This window comes from Lathamus discolor, chromosome 8 (genome assembly GCF_037157495.1).
Source record: "Lathamus discolor isolate bLatDis1 chromosome 8, bLatDis1.hap1, whole genome shotgun sequence".
NCBI lineage: Eukaryota > Metazoa > Chordata > Aves > Psittaciformes > Psittacidae > Lathamus > Lathamus discolor.
This window is the reverse complement of record NC_088891.1, coordinates 16,452,895-16,474,772: the sequence shown is the minus strand read 5'-3', so window position 1 is coordinate 16,474,772 and position 21,878 is coordinate 16,452,895. Positions and strand designations below refer to the sequence as shown.

Sequence of the window (21,878 nt, the reverse complement as noted above, 5' to 3'; positions counted from 1 at the left end):
CAGCATAACAAAAAACCCAAAACAAAACCAAGCCAAAACTGACCCAATACAACCACAAGCAAACCGACAAACAAAAAACCCACAGTGAAGAATTGTGCATAAATTCCTTTTTTAATTTAGGAGGATTAATTCTATATGTTTGCAATTGCATGGTATTATAAACCCTGAAGCTATACATCTACTAATGCTATTATTATAATCCTAAATTTCAATAATAATATTCCTTCCATTATCTATTAATACATTCCCTAAAGCCTTGCTACATATCTCAGGGTTAGTGAAACAGCTATGCTCACTGTCTCTGCAATATGTTACAGGGTTTTTTTTAAAGATACGGGCAGGTTTTAATTCCTCAGGCAAAGAAGGGCAAGAACTCATCACTACTATGATTATCACAATTCTCTCAGCATGTTTATACAACCTTGTTATCCAATGGTACAGCGTTATTTATAGCTTACTAAAATAACATATCACTTGTCAGATGTTGAAATACAGCAGGAACAGATAGCACATTTCTTAAGAAAGTACTTTTGGGATTGAAGAGGTGTGAATCCTGTCTGAGAACACATTATTTGCTTATCCTCATCTTCCCACTCCACAGGCATTTCAAATGGGAGCATTTCTCCAAGATAAGGATAAAAGCATTCTTTAACATACAAACCCACTAATTTTATACTAAAAATACATTTTATTGCCTTACGCTGAAGCTGACAAAAAGTTAGTGCCTGCTTCTGAGAAATCCGGTAAACCACACTTCATCCAACTATAACTTTACCTTCTAAAATACCTACATGAGGTGTATTTTTCATGTTAGAGCCCCCACCTTTTCTAATATATAAGCCTACCCTTTCAGCCCATTCCTTGGTAATTTAATTGGTAAAGAATGGAATCCTTTTTTGCAAATCTGTGTTTGTAAAATTATAAAATCATGTATCTTCTTCAGACTGATCTCTTCAAAAACGAATTTTTACTTCATCCAAAGTATCATTGTATGTGTTTATACCATCAAGCCTCTCACTTCCACAAGAGCCTACTGATTAATAAAATCACTATGCATTATTGTTAACCTGCAGGCTCCTTGTGGGCAAATAACAAACGTAATTACAGAGACTGTTGAATTTTCTGCTTTCACAAAACAGAACACTTCACAAAGCATTATATTATTTTTAAGTATAAGCTTTTTACATCCTATTTACCTTTAGCATTTCCAATGCTCTATGCTTTTAGTCAGAACTTCACATCCATCTGCTTTGTTTCCTCCTGCCTATAAAGTAGGCCTTAATATAACTCAAACACAGAACCTATCTCTGTTTGCTCCTAAATAATAATGAGGGAAACAGATGCATGGTTGAACATCTACTGTCTAACGGGTAAGACTGCAAGACTCGCTTCTGCAGCAACAGGTGACTTGCTAAATGTTACTTGTATTTTTGCCTGCTTTCATCAGATGACTGCTTGCATAAAGATTTAACTTACTGGCCAAATGATTGAAACAGGACGCGGTTTCAGTGCTGTACCCTATGATGTTTTACCCAAACTATTTTTGCAAAAATATACTCTTACTGTTGTCCCAGTTTACTGTCTTAAACTCTACATAAGAATTACATCAATAACTGCCTAAATTATCTGCCTGAAATACTTGATCTTGAAGCACTTATACTGCATGCAAAGGAAGTAAAAATTTACTGGTTTAACATCTTTGATGCCATACATTTAACGTACTGAAAAACGCCGGAAGTATTCTTAGACCTTTCTGTATCAAGGAAATCTTGCTTAAAATCTTGCTCTAATTTATAAATGAGCTTGTTTCCACGCATTTTGGCTACAGCTCGTTACTACATTTTACAACAGCATTCTATTTGTCATGGATGAAGGGAAGAATTTTCAGAATACCAAAAAATTTAAAAATCGTTCCAGCAACATTCAAGATTGAAAAGTAACTGTGACTCAAACTGACTCCTTTTCTGCCCATTCTTGTCTTCTCTGTTTTTTCAAAATATTAACCAGACAATGCAAGAAAATTACTTGTATAGTTTTGGAACCAAAACAGCTGACCCAGACAAAACCTCAAGTTAACCCCAAATAGTCTGTCCTGTAACACAAGTTTTAAACTGTCAGGACACAAGAAGGAACTGACAAGCAGAAGGACATCTACAGTTTGACTAGTGATGAATTATAGTTCTACAAAAAAAGTGTACAGCTTCAGAGAAAGGTTCAAAGTCAGAAACAGAAAATGGTTTTGCCTCCTTCTACCTTTCTTCTAATCACTTCATATTCACAAACCAATGAAGGATACAATTGAACATTTCAGACATTCCTCATCCAGAACTGACAAGTATTGTTACTGTGGTAACTTTTCCTAATAGCTGGTTTGATATTCAGGCTTTCTGACATTTGATTCACAGTAAGTTAGGTTAAGGAAGATAAGCACATGGTCTGTATTAAAGAAGATGACTACATGGTCTCTGGCGGACAGCAAAATGCCATTCTGATGTTTGTTATACTTTTTATGTGTAAGAACCTTTTATTGTCTGTACTATCATTATTGCTTTTACAATAATGGTTCACTTCCACTCAAAGGGCAAATGTTATGTACCAACAGACATTAGTCTGTCAAATCAAACTGCAAGTTTTTTAAAAGCTCAAAGGAAAAGCTGCATTGACTACTTTTAGTACTTTGCTAGGTAAGAAGACATTTACTGAATAAACATGAACTTCAGAAGCAGATACTAATGTTTTACTGTAAAATGTTTTAACTGTTTTACTGTGAAATGATATTTCACAGGCTCAGGAAAAAGTACAGTCTGATGCTGAAGCTTTATTTCAAATCTATGATCTGATTTCATGAGTGAGGAATCTGACTCCTACCTACCATTGCAACATTACTAATGTCCTTCTGAAAGGACAGCCGTTGCTGATATAATTCCTACTTTCATGCATAAAACACAACATGGAAGAATTGTTACCATTTTGCCTATTCTGTACAATATTTCCCAGGAAAAAAGCACACCTGCCACCCCATCTCTCCTGTCTTCCAGTCTTGACCTCACTATTCTCTCTCTGCACCCTGCAACCAGTTTTGTGGTAAATGCATCAGAAGTATCATGTGATTCAGCTGTAAGAGATTCCTACAGGTGATAATACAGACTCAAGGGCATGAGCTTGTTATTTTACATGGTTTGTTTTTTTACTTTCTTCCTTCCCCCCTCCCACCCCTTTTATTTGTGCCTTGCTTTGTTCTGGCTTTAGTATGTTACCTTAAGCATGAAAATAATTTATACCACTCAGGTATAACTCAGGTTTAAATAAACCTCCATTCCTTTAGTTGACTTTTTTCAAGTATCTCTTATAACCCAGACTCTGAAAAAAACTCTTCTGATGGCCCCTTTTGCTCTTCAGTTGTAATGAAAATGTATTTCACATGACATTTTATTCTGTTTAAAACTACCGCAAAAACAAATATTCAAATCTTATACAACTTATATTAACATTTCAGAAAGCAACTGTAACGGCAGAAAGTAGTGCAAAGGCATCCATTTGGCACAAGAGAGAGGTCAATCAATACACTTCTTGATCATTACTATTTGCAATAGATACAATAAATTTTCAACACAAAAACATGCACTTTTCAGCTGCAAACATGAGTATGTTAAGCCATCATAGAATAGTTAGGGTTGGAAAGGACCTCAAGATCATCTAGTTCCAACCCCCCTACCATGGGTAGGGACACCTCACACTAAACCATCCCACACAAGGCTTTGTCCAACCTGGCCTTGAACACTGCCAGGGATGGAGCACTCACAACCTCCCTGGGCAACCCATTCCAGTGCCTCATCACCCTAACAGTAAAGAATTTCTTCCTTATATCCAATCTAATCTTCCCCTGTTTAAGTTTTAACCCATTACCCTTGTCCTGTCACTACAGTCCCTGATGAAGAGAACCTCCCCAGCATCCTTCAGATACTAGAAGGCTGCTATGAGGTCTCCACGCAGCCTTCTCTTCTCCAGGCTGAACAGCCCCAACATCCTCAGCCTATCTTCATAGGGGAGGTGCTCCAGTCCCCTGATCATCCTCGTGGCCCTCCTCTGGACTTGTTCCAACAGTTCCATGTCCTTTTTATGTTGAGGACACCAGAACTGCACACAATACTCCAGGTGAGGTCTCACAAGAGCAGAGTAGAGGGGCAGGATCACCTCCTTCGACCTGCTGGTCACGCTCCTTTTGATGCAGCCCAGGATATGGTTGGCTTTCTAGGCTGCGAGCGCACACTGAAGCCGGCTCATGTTCATTTTCTCATTGACCAGCACCTCCAAGTCCTTCTCCTCAGGGCTGCTCTGAATCTCTTCTCTGCCCAACCTGTAGCTGTGCCTGGGATTGCTCCGACCCAGGTGTAGGACCTTGCACTTGTCATGGTTGAACTTCATAAGGTTGGCATTAGCCCACCTCACAAGCGTGTCAAGGTCCCTCTGGATGGCATCCCTTCCCTCCAGCGTATCAACCGGACCACACAGCTTGGTGTCATCGGCAAACTTGCTGAGGGCGCACTCAATCCCACTGTCCATGTCAGCAATGAAGATGTTAAACAAGATCGGTCCCAACACTGATCCCTGAGGGACACCATTCCTTACTGGTCTCCAGCTGGACATTGAGCCATTGACCACAACTCTTTGCATGCAGCCACCCAGCCAGTTCTTCATCCACCGAGTGGTCCACCTATCAAACTGATGTCTCTCCTATTTAGAGAGAAGGATGTTGTGTGGGACAGTGCCACTTTGCACAAGTCCAAGTAGATGATAACTGCTCTACCCTTGTCCATCAGTTCTGCAGCCCCATCATAGAAGGCCACCAAACTGGTCAGGCAGGATTTCCCCTTAGTGAAGCCATGCTGGCTGTCACCAAGCACCTTGTTGTTTTCCATGTGCCTTAGCATGCCTTCTAGGAGAATGTGCTCCAAGATTTTGCCAGGCACAGAGGTGACACTGACTGGTCTGTAATTCCCCAGGTCTTCCATTTTCCCCTTCTTGAAAATGGGGGTTATATTTCCCTTTTTCCAGTCATTGGGAACTTCACCTGACTGCCATGATTTTTCAAATATGATGGCCAGTGGCTTAGCAACTTCATTCGCCAGCTCCTTCAGGACCCACGGATGGATTTCATCGGGTCCCAGGGACTTGTGCACGTTCGGATTTTTAAGATGGTCTTGAACCAGATCCTCTCCTACAGTGGGCCCAAGGTCTTCATTCTCAGTCCCTGCCTCTCCCTTCCAGGACTTGGGTGGTGTGGTCAGAGCCTTTGCCAGCCAAGACCGAGGCAAAGAAGTCATTCAGAACCTCAGCCTTCTCCAAATCCTGTGTAGCCAGCTCTCCCGAAAGCTTCCTCAGGGGGCCTATGTTGTCCCTAGTCTGTTTTTTGTTTGCTACGTACCTGTAGAATCCCTTCCTGTTATCCTTAACATCCCTGACTAGGTTTAATTCTAACCGGGCCTTAGCCTTCCTAACCTGGTCCCTAGCTTCCCAGACAACATCCCTGTACCCTTCCCAGGCTGCCTGTCCTTGCTTCCACTTTTTATAAGCCTCCTTTTTCATCTGAATTTTCCTCGGCAGCTCCTTACCCATCCAAGGAGGTCTCCTGGCCCTCCTGCCGCACTTCCTTCTAGGTGGGATGCAGCACTCCTGAGCTTGTAGCAGGTGATACTTGAATATCAACCAAGAGTCTTGGGCCCCCCTGCCCTGCAGGGCTATATCCCATGGAACCTTACTAAGCAGGCTCCTGAAGTGGCCGAAGTCTGCTTTGGCAAGAGAACTACTCTTCATCTGGAGATCCCATGCTTTTATTAGGAGTTTTCCAAATATATTTTTTACTTTAAGATTGTGAACAACAAAACTGAATGCGTAAGTGGTCTCTTCCCACCCAGGAAAATTTCCATTTACGGGGTAAAATGTAAAGAGTCAAGACAGTAGCTTAATAGTCTGGATCACCTGGGACATGTAAAACAGACTGAGCTCCTTTCACACCAAAACAAACACAGGACTCAAGCCTTTGCCTCCTTTACCCCTCATGACCCATGAACACTACACTTCTAGCTGTACAAAAATGCTGCAGCATTTCTTTTTTTTAGTCTGATTTTTCACCACACTTCAAAAGGTTTTGGATTTAGTCTCTGGAAAGATAAAATTTGTTTGAACCACAGCTACTTTCAATATACAACACAAACCCACCTTCTACCAATATTATTTTCAAAGTAGCATTCCAGTCAGCATGCTAGCCACATGTTCACAGCGCTATTTTAAGGAGTGTGCCTTAGAAAGTTCTTGATGATTCTTTACAGAGTCAGAAATTGAAACCCTCCCTTTTTGGCACCATTGATCAACAAATGCTATAACAAAAGAATGCTATTTGGTTTAACTTTTCTACTAGAACTACAATCACTAGAATACATAGTAGTGAGATAATTACTTGTGCTTATGATTAACAAATTAAATTGTCCACTGGCTCCTTACTCTGAAACTTTCCATTAGCTTTTGTGTTTTTGTTGTTGTTTTTTTTTGCTAAAAAGAGTAGTCTTACTTTCTGTAGCATGCCAAAAATCTTCCACGAATCTTAATAGCTGCATTCACAAGTTCCACCTAGATGAAAACAAGTTTCCTCTCTGAAAATTGAATGTAAGTGGCGTTAAAGCTACATGTTTATTATTTCTCAGTGCCTCTGGACTGAATGTGTTCAGTTTAAAAACATCTCTTTTTATCTCTCCTGGCACTGAAGGCTTATCTAAAATCTTCATATTAAGCCATGCTCTTTTCTGCTACAAGCAGCAGCAAAAACAATCTCCTAAGTATATTATACCCATCACATGAAAATAGTTCTGCTGAGATGGACCCTTTGTATGTGACAAGAGTAACAAAACTGTATAGTTACCAATGAGGACATTATTTGCTTGTTCCGCAGAACATAAATTATGATGATGGCATCTAGCAAAGAAGAAAGTTCATATTCAAAATGAAAAGCAAGCTTGCAAAGTTAGCAGCTCCTACTTCATAAATTAGATACAAAGATTTCAACTTATAATGCTATTTCAACAATCCATGTTTAAATCAAGCTGTTGCAAACATCAGAAATACAAAAGTTACATTCAGTTTATCTCCTCCAAGCAAAAAATACTTATTTTTCATAGTGCTTACATTTTCTCATTTTTATCTGGATACCATAGCAGTAAAAAGCAAGCCTATGCTTATTAGAATACTGTAAATGATTCCCTTTTTATCACAATCTATCTAAAAAAAAAAAGTCTCAAGTGATGCAGCAGTAATTCAGAGTATTTCTCATTTACTGCAACTCAGCTTGAAAGTACTCAAAATACTTCAGCTACTCAAAAGTAACACACACAGAGCACTGACATTTGGTACTCAGAATTGGCTATTTCACTCTCCTGACCTGCATCAAATTACTTACGTCAATGCAGTAACCAGTATGGGGTAAAATTCTGCCTAGTGAAAAGGACTACTTGCAAAATGTTAGTCTGTCTGCAGTGGAGCTGCCCAACAGTCCTAAAATACAAACCAAAAAATCTTTTAGAGGGTGATGAGCAAAGAGCGTCTCATAGCAGGAGATTTTCTCCTCACCTCCTAAAATAGACAGTGCTATAAAGCTTATATATATATAATTCTAAAGCAAGTCAGTCACCCATACATTGGGCTGTTCTCCCCCTAATCTCTAAGGAGTTCACATTCTCTGCACATTACAGGAGCTTTCAGACTGGCCTTACAGTTTCTGAATTAGCAAAGAGTAAATGGAACAGGAGCAAATCTGTGGGCAAAAGAACTGATTCTTTAGAGGGCATTCACACTATATACATATTCGACGGGTGACTACTTGAGATGGGTTCTGATCTGGTCCCTTAATACCTGCTAGCAGTCAGATTTAATTTACCATGCTCTTAAAGCACATCTTTTAATTTCATTTTATCCCCCATGAATCAAGTTTGTGGGCTCTGAGAATGCTCCATGAATATGTGAAAGTATTTTTTTCTCTTCCTAATACAATGCTATAAAAAGATAAAGCAAAATGCTTTCATTTATGGGATAATACTTAAATAAGCTTTGAATTCTTTAAAGTTTTATGGAAATTATGCTGCTTTGTTCTCTAAATAAGCTCTCACTGGTACAGCCAATTGATTTGACTCCAAAAAGAAAACAAGAAATCAGAGCCTTTCCTTGCATTTGATTAGAGAATTTTCTGTGAGGAGTGCAATATGCAGCCTGGCTTGTTTCTTGGGGTTTTTTTTTAATCAGCTAGAATGTTACAAGTGTTGGGAAATTATTTTCAGAAACATTTAAATGACACTTAGCAAATTTTTGCAGCCTTCATGTACGTTGACAGGGCGGTTGGTGTAAAAAAAAAAAAAAAAAAAAAGCTAAAAAATGCCAATGGCAAGATCACTCTTTTTTAGGAAGTGCATTTCTAATGAGTAAAATTACAGTGTATCACTCACACACGCACAAACAAAAAGGTTCAGAATTGCTACCTGACCATAAATCAACTCAGTTAAAAGTAGTCTGAAGTCAATATTGATGCCTGATTTTGACACTAAGAGAGAAATGATACTTCCATTATTTTTCTCTCATGTCACTTAACTTGCCTTTAGTTATTTATTTAATTGTACCTTTCAGAAGCAAGTTAAAAGTGTTCACTCTTCCACAGAAACATTCTTCAGCTGTCAGCAATGGATATAGCTAGGTTTTTTTCTTTAATTCACCAAATACCTCAAAAGGCTTTTAGAAAAGGCCGTGCAAGCAACTAACTTGGCCTCAAATAGTTCTTTAGGGCTCACCATACTTGAACACTGCTTTATTTTCACCTTATTTCTTGAGACTCAGACCTAAGGAGATTAGGAGGAAAGAATGGTTATTGTTATGTCCAATAGGTCATGTACAGGGTAGATTTTTTTTCAAAAAGTAAACTCTTAATTAGGAAGCAACATATACCTGCTTCATGCTGTTAACATGGGATAAGAAGGCCTTCTAGCCAACAGTCTTGTAATACTCTCCCTGTGCCTTCTACCAAGTCACACCACAGGCTGGAATCATGGCTTTCTTCTTTAAAATGAGCAAGTAACATTCATGAAATCTAATTGGAAAACATACTCTTTTATAGGGTATATTGCAGAGAAGGCATCCACACTGATGAAAACAGTGTATCTTAGAGCATGCTGGCAACATGCTCCCAAAAATCACATTTTACGAAGATTACAGGAGCTGGGGAAAAAAAGAATTATTGAAAAAATTGCACTCACTGGAATACACACTCAGTTGTGTACATTCCTGCTTGGTCTGTCAAGATAAGAAACCGAGTGTGCTGAATCTGTGTTTAGTAGCACATTAATATGTAATCAGCCAGATTCTTAATTTAAAATTCACACCTCATCCCAATGAATAGTTACATATTAGCTTGCAGAAGTTCAAACCCAAAAGAATAGCTATTACAATACCAAGGCTGATAGCAGAAACTGAAGTCTCTTAGATTACAAAAAAAAAATCTTCATGAAATCAAGAAAAATGCCTAAATAACTGGCCCGAATTACTCTTGCACTGCAAATAACTAAAAAAAAAAAAAAGTAAAAGAAAAAAAAAAGTAAGACCATATTAAAGTTATTTTTTCAAATGATACCATTTTTGCCACATGACCAGGACTGAATAGCCCAATTAATTTATCTGATAGTTCCGGTTTCTAACAAGCACTTTTAAAACTGAAAATTCTCCATTCCACTAAAGGACCTGAAAAGACATACTTGAAACCAATAATACATTAAATTAAATGGAGCAAATCTTCACCAATAATGCAGTTTGCTACTACTGCCTTCAGAAATGTCTAATTGTTTGTCACTGTGAAGTCCCAGTTCACTGCTTATCAGAAAAACGTTGATGAGCCAGCCTTGCACTAACGCATCCATATGCGTACCCATACACACATGCAAAAACCAATAACCAGCATCGAGTGAGGCCACCTGAGTAAAGAGTAACTTCTTTTTTTTTTTAATTATGCTAACAGGAAACAATGGAAAGTCAACAAGAAAAACACAAAGGAGTGAGGAGCACCCAGATTTGGGCATTTTCGTTCAGAACAAACAAGCTCTTCCCTCAGATACCCAGTCCTATGCGACCAACAGCCTCTCCCAAGGGGCCCATCCCAGCCTCTCTCATGGCAGGCCTTTTAGGTACCCCAAAGCCACAGGCCTTTTCAGCCCTCCTGGTGCACTCACACTTCCCTCCTCAGCAGAGAAGTCTTCCATGTTGTGCACCTTAAAACCTGTTCCTGCCGTGCTCATGTTACTTTATTACCCCCTCAGCACGACATACCTCATATCTGAATTCCCATCCAAGTACGCTCTCACACTAAGATCCTGACAAACTGCCGTACCTTAGGGTGAAGTCTCAGGCAGCATCCAAACCTGAACCGATACACAGAATGCCAGGGACAACAGCAGCAACCAGTGAGACTGGTAGCAACCACCGAGTCAACGCCAAACGTTATTTGTTATCCCAACTTTGATCCGACGCTGTCGATAAAATACCAGATCGCTCTGGCTAATGCTTCCAGAGGCAACGCAGCGCGGTCACACGGCCGCCGGGCTCACAGACCGGCCGGGCGCGGAGGACTCGTAGCGCACACGCACATCTCAACGCGCACCTCTCACCTGACGGCCTTGCAGCCGGCTGGCCCCGCGCCCGCACGCCGAGGAGCGGGGGAGCCGCCTCGCTCTCCGGCCCCGCGCCTCGAGACCGCGCAGGTGACGAGGCCCGAAAGCGCTGCTGCCCGCGTGCCCCCCGCGGGCGCGGACCGCAGCCCTGAGGCGCTGCCGGCAGCTCCGCGTCGCGGCTGCCCTCCGTCCCCCGCCCCCCCCCGACTCACCGAGAAGCCGGCCCAGAACGGGCAGGAGTGGCGGACGCGGGCCGAGGTGGTGAGCGCCAGGGCGGCGAAGCTGACAGCCACGATGAGGCAGCCCAGCACCATCTGCGTGACCCCCAAGGCCAGCATGGCCCGCGAGCGGGCGCGGTGCTCGCGCAAGCGAGACAAGCCGCGGGACAGCGCGGTGGGGCTGAGGGAGCGCGCCCCGCCGGGGGGCCGCACCGCCCCGCCGCCGCCCACCGGCATCCTCCGCCGGGCCCCTCACGGCGCGGCCGGGCGGCACCGCCTCCTCCTGCCCCCCGCGCCCGGCGGGGAGGGCGCTGCAGGGCGGCGGGCAGCCGCGGCGCATGGAGGACGCCCTGCCCTGCCCTGCCGCCCGGGGCGGGAGAAGGGCAGCCGCCAACGTCGCCTCTCACCGCTGCGGGCAAGGGAGGGGGGGGGGGGGGTGAGGCTGCAGGGCTGCAGCGCGCGGGCGCGGTTCCCCCTCAGCCGGCGCCGGCCGCTGGGCGCACGCAGGGGGGAGCCGGAGCCCCGCGCTCCGCGCCGCCGCGGCTCCGGGCTCTGCCGAGCGGGGCTGGCAGAGAGGCGGGAAGGGGAAGGGTCGTTTACGGCCAATGGCGGGCGGGAGCGGCGGCGGGAGGAGCAGCGGCCGCCGGCCCTGTGAGGGGAGCGGCCCGGCAGCGCCCGGGGCCACGCGTGCTGGGCGGGAGAAAGCGGCGGGCCGCGTCTGCCCGCCCCGGGGCTTCGTGCGGCGGGCACGGCCGGTGCGTGCTGTGGGGCTGCGCAAACGGCACAGTTCTGAGCGGCGCCGTAACTTCCTTCCCTCCCTCCTTCCCCACAGCCAAGCCTTAGCAGAAGGCTCAAAGCTACCTGAATAAGCCGCTGCCCCGCTGCTGCTGCTCATGGTAACAGTGTCCAGCACAGCAAGGTAACCCTCAACACCTGTGAAGCACGTTTCAAAGCCAGTTCTCTGCAGAGCGGAAATCACAGGGGTAACCTATGGCCTGCAGACACCTGGGCCTACATATAATAGGGAGAATCCTAAACCAAGAACATTGTCTCACAGTATAGTTTCATCAGTGAAACCATTCAGGGGGTTAATGTGTGTGTAGTACCATGCTTGGCTATAGCAATGCATTTTTTTTTTATACAGGAATTGCTAGGTGTAGTCTACATACTTGTAATAGTGCAGTATTCTCACAAAAGATAAATCCCAGCACCACTTGTAAACCAGGCTTAAATCTTCATTCATGAGGCCCTGTCTTCTTTCTTTCAAGAACTCCTTTTTTGCCTAAAATAGTTTGTTTCCTAGGGAGGTGGTAGTGAGGAACTGTGCCTTGACAGGAAAGTGTCAAAAAGCCCCCAAACAAACAAAGGCAGCTTGCCATTTTTAACTTGGATAGCTGGCTGTTCTGCAAAAGAGGTTAGAATAGCAGACAATAGTGCTGTCACCCCAGCATGGCTAAAATACTGCTCCAGCACATGTGCAAGTAATAGATTCAAAAAGCATGTGACAAAACTCTACACTGAGGAGACAGCTGTTTTACTGTAAGTCTTTAGTCTTAATTCAGAATAGTACTAAATTAATACTACATGTAGTCAAAAGGAGAGTCAGTTTACAATGTCTTAGTTCCTTAGACTAGGCATGAACAGAATGGGAGTCAGTCAAAAACCACCACCACACACACCCCTGGCCCACTACTCCGCCTCAGCTGATACTCCTGAATCCATTGCTGGTGCATCCCATCTGAAAGCCCAGGTGGAACACCTAGAGGAAGGCAGGTGGGGATGTATGGCAATAGATCACACTGAATTTTTGTTTGTACCAGTTCACACAACTTCCATGTTTTGTGGGGTTTTTCTGTTTTTTAAATAATTGCTGTTTGCTATCCAACTTTAGAAACACTAAGTCAAAAGATACCTTTTGGAGTCAAGGAAGAGTCTGTGTTGCAATACTCTGCCAAACAGAGTGAAGGGAGATAGCAAAAGGAAACAAAACCCAGAACCAAACTGAACCTCTACAGTCCTCATGATTAAGCATCTTATTCCCCAGCCAGACAGAAATGCTTAAGGTTATTCAACAGCAGGACAATTAGAGGTTTAAATGTGTTTATTCTTCATAAAGTTTCTAGCTAGGTGTTCTCATTCAGGAGTAAAATGATCCTAAGGCTTGGAGAAGTTAGGACATATTATGCTAGGGTGTGAATTTACACCCCACTAACTCCCTTTGCTGATACTATTATATGCATTAAGTATACAGCAATTTACTTTCATTCCCAAGGACTTTCTAACTGGCACATAAAACCCATATTTGCAGGCAGTCCAGAGGAGAATCTGGCACTGCAGATCCACACGCTCATTAGGTGGCTGTCAACCTGACATGGGTAAGCTGCCAGGTAATCAACGCGTACACTGCTCCCAATACAACAAAATAAGGCTAACAGAAAAAAAAATTAAAAAAATATTTTGGCTTCCAGTAGGAATCCGCAAGAGTTGAGATCACATCTCTTTTACTCCAATTGTCCAGATCATCCAGATGTAAATTGATGTTGCTTAGGATCTGAATTAGTTCTGGATACACTTAGCTCGCTCTGTAGTCTCTGGGTTGCTGGATTTGGTTGAGAATGAACCGAGAGCAGTTTGGGGAGTATTACTGTCCCTAACTTTAAATGAAATTATTTTGCTGAATAGATTTTTAGAAATACTTTCATTGGTATTTCTCAATGCTGTATCATTGAGTGTACTTTAAAGTGGGACGCAGTACTGAAATTTCTGCTGGAACTGTACTAATGAAAGCTTTGTAGTGCCCATGTTTATATTTGAGCACTATAATATACTAATTTTTAACAAATAATTTGATCATTTCCTAAGGACAGCCAGAAGAGCACTAAATATAGGACCTTACTATTAGCCTATTAAAAAACATCTAAACTCAGAAGCCAACATGATAATGATCCCACTTCTATGGTAATTGCCTCATTACTGTCAGTCTTCACTAGCTCCCAACCAGTTCAGAAAGCTGCTTCATGCTTCATACTAGAAACTGGACTGGTAGATTATTCTACCGCACTTTCAAACTTAGTGAATTTCATACATCTTTGTCCACATACTGAAAATAGCTTGTTAGGCACTACAATTTACACAACCTACACCATTTTTACAGAAGTAATGAAAGTGGTTTATGGGTACAAACATCTAAATAAGAAGTCTGTATCACTGGCAGAACAGAAGAGCAACAAATTCTCACTAACTTTTAAGCATAGAATCATAGAACCAACTTGGCTGGAAAAGTCCTTTATGATCATCAAAAGTCCAACTGTTGCCTCGGAACTGCCAGGTCTACCACTAAACCATGTTACTAGGGGCCTCACATGGTTTTTGAACACCTGCAGCGATGGTGATTCCACCACTGCCCTGGGCAGCCTGTTCCAATGCCTGATCACCCTTTCAGGGAAGAAATTTTTCCTAATACCCAGTCTAAACCTCTGGTGGTGGCAGCTTGAGGCGGTTCTCTCTTGTGCTATCACTTGTTCTTTCGGAGAAGAGACCAGCCACCTCCTGGCTCCATCCTCCTGTCAGATATTTGTAGAGAATGGTAAAGTACCCTCCCCGCCCCAGCCTTCTCTTCTCCAGACTAAACAACCCTAGTTTCCACAGCTGTTCCTCATCAGACTTAGAACAATATTCAACAACATGCAGTATATAAAAATTCATATAACATTCACCATATAACAACAATCTATTTCATATGCAACAGAAGCTGGCATTCCAGTGAATTAACAATTAAGTTTGCATTTCTTTCTCCTCAGCAGTCAATCTTCCTTAAATTAATCTTCTGAAAAGTTGTGCAGGCAGAGAAAAGAGTGCAAGACAGCAAATAATCACTGCTTTACCTACCTTCAACATTCAGTTGTAATCACATCTTGCAGGAAGTACCCTGCTTTACCAGCTTTATAATTTAAAAATAAGGAAAAAAAAAAATAATCCTGCTAGCAGGTACTAAAATGTGTCAAAGACAAAACAACACATGCCACTGCCCACCAGAATAAGCAAGGATTGTAGGGTTAAGCCTGTAAACTTGTTTAACCCTTATAGTGGCACTACTGTTGTCAGTGTTGCTTTCTAATGACTCAACATTTCTCTTCAAAACAGGACAACTATCTCTGATAGACCTGTAGCTAAGAATATTTTACAAAGTAAATAATCCCCCCCACCCCTTGTACTAATAAAAGCATCCACTGCATTTTTACAGACAAATTTTCACTTTGCAAATCACATGTACAGTGTTAGTGCCATTTCCATCTTTTGCAGTATTTTTTGTGGAAGTGAATGATTGAGGAATTCACAAACCACCCTGATTCTGTGTACAAAAATGTTATGAATAAAAATAGTAAAATAATATAAAATATAAAAAAAATACAAGAAGTTGACTAAGCCCTGTCTGTGCTTGAAACACAAGTGCCTATTTCCAAAAGTTTTTCTAAGGATGTATTAAAATCAAGAGCATCTACCTCACAGTCATCAAGAGCCCTGTAATAAACCAATGCCCAAAGTGTTTCCAAGAGGTAACAGAAATAAAGAGAACTTTCACATCTGCATTTGTAGGCTGCAGAACGCTGCCTTTGTTGGGGAGATCGTGCAGCAGAGGAACAGTTTTCTCACTTGTCTGTTTAGGGACTTGGCATTACATGTGGATTCCTGAACGCACTATCTTCTACCGATGTATTGGTCTGTTACCCTAACCAGGCAGTAGAAGACCGTAAGGAGACAATAAAGGGAAGTAACTGCCACTACTTTATACCCATTGTTATTGGTCTGTTTTCTCATGGCTTTATACAGAGGATTATCAAAGTTGGTTTTACAAAAATAGCATCCTTTAGCAACATAATTTGAGCATATATAAAACCATAGGATTTATTTCCATATGTAAGACAAAGGGGTTTTAAACTGGACAGCTTTGCAGATAAAAATGAAAGAAACCGCTATTTCCAAGCCTTAAGCTGAAAATAGTCTGGGTCTCTTCTTCAGAAATACGTACCTTGGAATTACTTCCTCTGTGTGATTGGCTGCCCTGATGAATGTCCTGGAGTGCTAAAGACAGCACTGAAATCAAGATAATTGCCCTGCATTTTACTACTGCTTAAAAGTTGAAATTGCGTACGTGTCCTGAATCTGAAAAGCAGATTGCCCTGATGCTTTCACAAAAGGCAACCAAGAAGTTAGATCTATTTACCTTCTTAAGTGAGAGAGATTTAATTTCCAGGTCCCCATCCCTGGCCTGGCAGAAAAATGTAATTGTTTTGCAAAAATAAAAAGAAATCACATAACATTAAGTACCACCTGGTATTTTCTTTTCAAGCATTAGTAGAAGCTGGCAAAACTATTTTTCAATTGGGAATTTGGTCTACGAAATTAACCATGGAAAAATATATATCCAATATCATACATGAAACTTTGGACAGAAGTTTGGTGCATTAAACCATACCACTTTTCTTCTATAAAATCTCAAAATGTGCAGCACCTCGGTATATATAGAACTGGTAGTAGTGATCAGGTTGCTTACCTCATCCCGTTGCCAAGAGTAAAACACATGGCAGAAGTCTCTGCTTCATACCGTCTTTTGAAATGATTGGATTTCACAGTGCTGGAGTCTATTGGATTATTTTCTACGGTAAGAAATTAAGTCCCAAATAAAGTGACCACTTTCAAAAGGGCACAATGTCAGTATTTCATTAAAAATTACATCTCCATTTTAGTGGCTTAGCTAAAGAATTATTTTAAGCGTCTGCAAATAGGCTTTTATCCTTCACCGAAAAAATTAATTCTTTTTATGTAACAGAAGTCAAAGACTTAGTTGGCCAAGAAAAACAGCTCAGAAATTCTTATTATGATTTAAAAAATAAAACTGTCAAGACACTTTTTTTTATTAACTGGTAAGTGATTTAAATTGTAGAATCCCCGAAGTATCTTGCTGAGATTGTGGATTTTCTTGTAAAGGACACAGAAGCAGAAATTTATCCTCTGGTGGGTATTTACCTATTCTTGTACATGTACACATTACTGAAAAGATAAAGGGGAGAAAGGGAAATAACACATTTCCAATTGCTACAAGGTAAAAACCATAAAAACATTAGGGAACACTTTCCAGGGCTGGTCTTTATTGTTTTCCCCTTTTATAAAAGCTTTTCTGTTAAGAGTCATCAGAACTATTTGGTAAGGGGACCTGGCAAAAAATAAAGCAGTGATAACTCTGGTGCTTAATTTCCAAATTAACCCAGAGGTATAGTACAAAAATTTAAAGACAAGAAATACGCCCTTATTTACCTGGGTAGATACACTTCCTACAAAGTAGCTTATTAAATACACCACAGTCTTTCCACTTGTTATCTGTAGATAAGTAGAAGCTTTAAATGCAGGGCAAAAGGATCATTCTTGGAGAAGCAGGAATTAATGTCTGGTGCCTGAGACATTCCAGTTTTATTCAGCGGCACAGGGTGGATAACCTAATTAAGTTAAAGGCCAGGCAAGCTCCTCATGCCAGTTTAGTTAAAGCCCACACTCAATGAACACAGCTTTCTCTAATTTGGATAGTTGAAGTAATCAGAGAGTGTTCAGCACAGAAACACAGGTGAGCTGGAGTTACGGATTATTAAAATAACTGTGGTTCTTAGATGAAATGATAATTCATATGGGACACCTGGTTTACATCCACCTGTATATATCTGAAACATTCACATTCATCAGAAGTCAGTTTAGTACTTTATGTAATAACTGACCACACATGATTAGACACAAACACTACAGCAGTTTTGCCAGGTGTAAAAAGGTTAAACCCTTTGCTAACACGCAAAACCAAAACCAAACAGAAAACCAAACCCCCAGACCAATGCCTGAAGAAGAAACAGCCCTCAGACAACCTTGAACTTCTCCAGCTGATAATTACTGGCAAATCACTCATTCACCTTGGCAATAATCTAAGAGTTAGACTGTAATGCAGACTTTCTTAAATACTATCACAAATCTGTTTGCCACAAGCCTTCCTCCTTAACACAGGGCTTCAACTGTGATTTCTAAGACAGACCAACTTGCTTTACAGAATTATCCACCTACCCAAATCTAACGCAGCTGCCATGTACTCGCAGTTTTGAAATGTATCTGTCTTAAACTCCTCCACCTTTGGAGATTAAAAGACTTAGAGTAAAAGCAATCTTCTCATGACACCCAAGTCCCTGCCACTTTGTCCTCTGGCTCCAGAGTCAGCAGGACTACATTGGAAGCAGAAGCCTGCAGATACTTGTATAATATTTTAATTCATTCCCTCTTCTCCAGTCTGGCATTTTCCAGCAGCACAGATGTATCGCCGCTGACATTTACATTTTCACCTTCCTTTCCTTTTTGCTTGCCTAGCCCGCATGATTCTCTGCCTTTCTCTAACCTTCTGACATACCGCTAGTCTTATAACGTTCGTTAATGTGATTTGTCTTTCCAGTTACAGCAATCTATTCAACCAACACAGACAATACAGGGGATAATTAACAGGTTAGCAAAAGAAAAGAATAATTAGCAATTTATGCAAATTAACCAGTCACATGCATGACCTTAACTTTCTTCCTTGAAGCTGGAAGGAAGGTGTAAGGGACAGTCACAGCACCAGCTGAACTGAGCAGAGGATTTTAAGGCATTAATGGCGTTAATTCTCACGAATCAAAGCAACTAAATGTCTCCAGAAGGACAAAAATAGTAAATACAGTTGTGCTGCACATGTTCCCATTGCTGCCGTGGAGGGTTCGGACCCAGGTTTTTTCTGCAGAGAAGTGAAATGTTTGTTTCGTTTTGTTCCATTTTAGAGGTACCGTCCGCCCAGTAAAGTAGCTGATGCCCCTGAAAATGCCAACTGGGCTGACGAGTGCCCGTTGCTCACCCCGCAGCCTCTTCAGCTACGGAATAACTGAGTGCTGCCGCCATGTGGCCAGAATTCGGTACTGCAAGGCGGCGGGGGAGCGGGGGTCAGCCGCTGAGAGCCGATCTCTGCTGCCGTAGGGTGGCCAGTGTTCGGTACTGCAGCTCGCGGGGTGTCACTGAGCGCCGCTCTGTGCTGCCATCGCGTGGCCAGAAGTCGGTACTGCAGGTGAGGGGGGAGTCGCTGAGCGCCGCTCTCTGCTGCCATCGCGTGGCCAGGATTCGGTACTGCAGAGGGCGGCGGTGTGTCACTGCGCGCCGCTCTGTGATGCCATCGCATGGCCAGAAAATGGTACTGCAGAGGGGACGGTTCGTCGCTGGGCGCCGCTCTCTGCTGCCATCGCGTGGCCAGGATTCGGTACTGCAGAGGGGACGGTTTGTCGGTGCGGTCTGCTCTGCTGCCGCCGCGTGGCCAGAATTCGGTACTGCAGAATCGGGGCTGTATGTCGCGGCGCTCCGCTCTCTGCTGCCATCGCATGGCCAGAAGTCGGTACTGCAGAGGGGGGCGGTTTGTCGCTGGGCGCCGCTGCCTGCCGCCATCGCGTGGCCAGAATTCAGTACTGCAGGCAGCCCGCACTCCATCCATGCTCCACGGCAGCAGCGACGCCGCCATGCGGTGTCCGAGGGCCACTGTTCGGCGTCGCTGCTGCCCCTCGTCCGAGGAAACGCCACCACCGCGGCCCGTTCGCGGGAACGGGTCCCCATGGCCGCTGCGGGCCCCCCGGCGCGCCGTACGTGTCAGGGGCATGTGCAGTGCGCGGGAGGACCACGGCGCCCTGCGGGGGCAGGCTCCTGCTCTCGGCAACCGGAGGTTGCTTGCCCACCTCCTGTCCCCGCCGCCCCCCCGCAGTTATATATTCCCTCCTCTTGGTTATTTCCCTTATCACTGTATTAGCGGTGGCAGCAGTGGTGCTAGCGCTGTGTTGTACTTCAGTTACGACACTGGTCTCAAGCCCTGGGTTTTACATTCTTTTATTCTCCTTCCCGTCACATCATACTTACACGCCTGCTGGGTTCCAAGCACCACGCACTGTGTTAATGCCTCTCTGCATAGCACTCTTGAGGTCCTGAAAGCCCAGCCCACAAAGTGAAAACACCAGCCACTGCTCCAACACCAAAGGTGCCTGCTGCTGGGCCTCACCTTCCCTTAGCAAAGCTAACAGCCCCACCAACACGGATCTGCACTTGCCTAGGTACGTAACGCTCTCCACCTACACTGCCGTCTGAGGCTAGCTACCTCAGGCTCTGCAGAGCCCAGCTCCAGAAGTGAAAACATCCAGCTGCTGAACACACACCAGAGGTGCCAGGACAGAAAAGCTGGTGTGGCCCTAATCCTCCCACAGCAAGCAGCAGAGCGGCCCCACCACCAGCTGCAGCCTGCTTGTTTTGGCACATACTGCTCTCTAGACCTGTGATGCTCTCTTCAAGCTCGGAAGAGCCCAGGCCCAAAAGTGAATACATCCAGACACTGCTCTCACCAACCAAACCTGCCACAGTTCATGCTGGGCCTCACCTGCTCTTGGCAAGCACTGGAGGAGCCCCACTTTTTTACAGCTGTAACATTTGTGTCCTGTAGTTAAATACGCCAGTTACTGCTTCAGAAAAAAACCCCACAACAACAAAAAAATAAAAACCCACAACACCAAACCCCCCCGCACAAAGGAACCCCCCCAAAACACCCCCCCAACCGAAACCACACACACAAAAACCCCACAAATAAAAATAATCATAAAAAAAGAACAACCCAAAAGACAAAAAAACCCCACAAAACCATTTTAACCAAGAACTGAGGTCAGAGATGATGAACAGCAATCCTGTACCCACTGAGTGTTTCCACCCCTGAAGTCATTATAAAGTGTAAGACGTAAGATTTACATTATTAAATATGCATTAGTTTACATTATTTTGCATTATCAAATTTGCCGTGCTAATGCTGCACACTTCACTGAGACAGACAGCAATAATCGGGAGAGGCTGGTTTTTAAATTCACAATAAATAGTGAATAGAGAACTAGAGTAAATTGAAGTATTACACGTGAACTTACCTCCTGTAGAGCCTAACCTGCATAAAGGTAAGGAAGGTAACCGTTTGCAGAGAAAAAGACTTCAAAACCACTGCTATTTTAAAATAAGAACACGTGTTACTTTAGCGCAGTTATTCTCCACGGCCATGGCTTAATTCAAAAGCACTGGGATTTAACAAGTAAAATATACGTGTGGTTTCAATTAGCCACTTAGATAAATGCTCCCACAGCAAAATGTAGACAGCAAAAGACAACTCCATTGACAAGCTGCATAGCAGGAGAGGATTGCCACAGTTTTGAACACTATCAACTTTGTCATTTCATTTATGAAATGACAGCACCAGCAAAAGCTGTCCTTTTCTTCTTCATTTTGATACGAAGACATGACCCTGAACTCTTCAAAAGAGGAGCAGAAAGATTATCTGGATCAGTAGAGTAAAAGCAACTCAGGACAGTGACACCTTACAGCACACTAGACCCAGGATGTCCGGGACACAAATGACACCACTGTAAACAGTCCAGAAATTTTAAGATTAGAATTTTCCCCAAGATGCTTTGCATGCCATTTTGAACCCTTTCTTTCTGCTGATTCAAAAAATACCACCAACATCTCAGCGCTAAGACAAATGAAAAACAGCATCCTGATACAAACAGGTTTTTTGCTAGTCAGATTTCCCACCTGCCCTAGTAGCCATAGCAGTGAAAGCATCTTCTAGGGTGAGGTATGCCTCAGAAACGAACTGGTCAGTAGAAGTACAGAATGGACACATGAGGTTATATACCGTTTCCATGGTCTTATTTTAAAATACATTCTAACTAGCCACTCAGTACTCCAAACAGGCCTGATAATAGGATTCTGTAGGAATATCTTTAAAACTGCACTAGACTATGTGTAAATCTACATGCTACAACACTACCAAAGTTATTTGAAAGAGTAGGTATAACAAATACACTAGCACCAGAGTGATGAGTGATTCAAGGGACAAGTCTAC

General features: G+C 43.0%; 1 protein-coding gene across 3 annotated transcripts in view; it reads right to left on the bottom strand.

Annotated features, from left to right (window-relative positions):
* Positions 1-11,231, bottom strand: part of ENTREP2 (endosomal transmembrane epsin interactor 2) — a 109,252-nt gene extending 98,021 nt beyond the window's left edge. The window contains exon 1 of one of the 3 annotated variants that reach the window (XM_065688198.1): positions 10,907-11,231. In XM_065688198.1, coding sequence (XP_065544270.1) covers positions 10,907-11,149 — 243 coding nt within the window. In that variant the 5' untranslated portion in view covers positions 11,150-11,231. Of the gene's footprint in view, positions 1-10,414; positions 10,434-10,906 lie in introns of those variants that run through there. The other 2 variants (XM_065688197.1, XM_065688199.1) reach the window with 2 other exon arrangements.
* Positions 11,232-21,878: the final 10,647 nt, after the last annotated feature.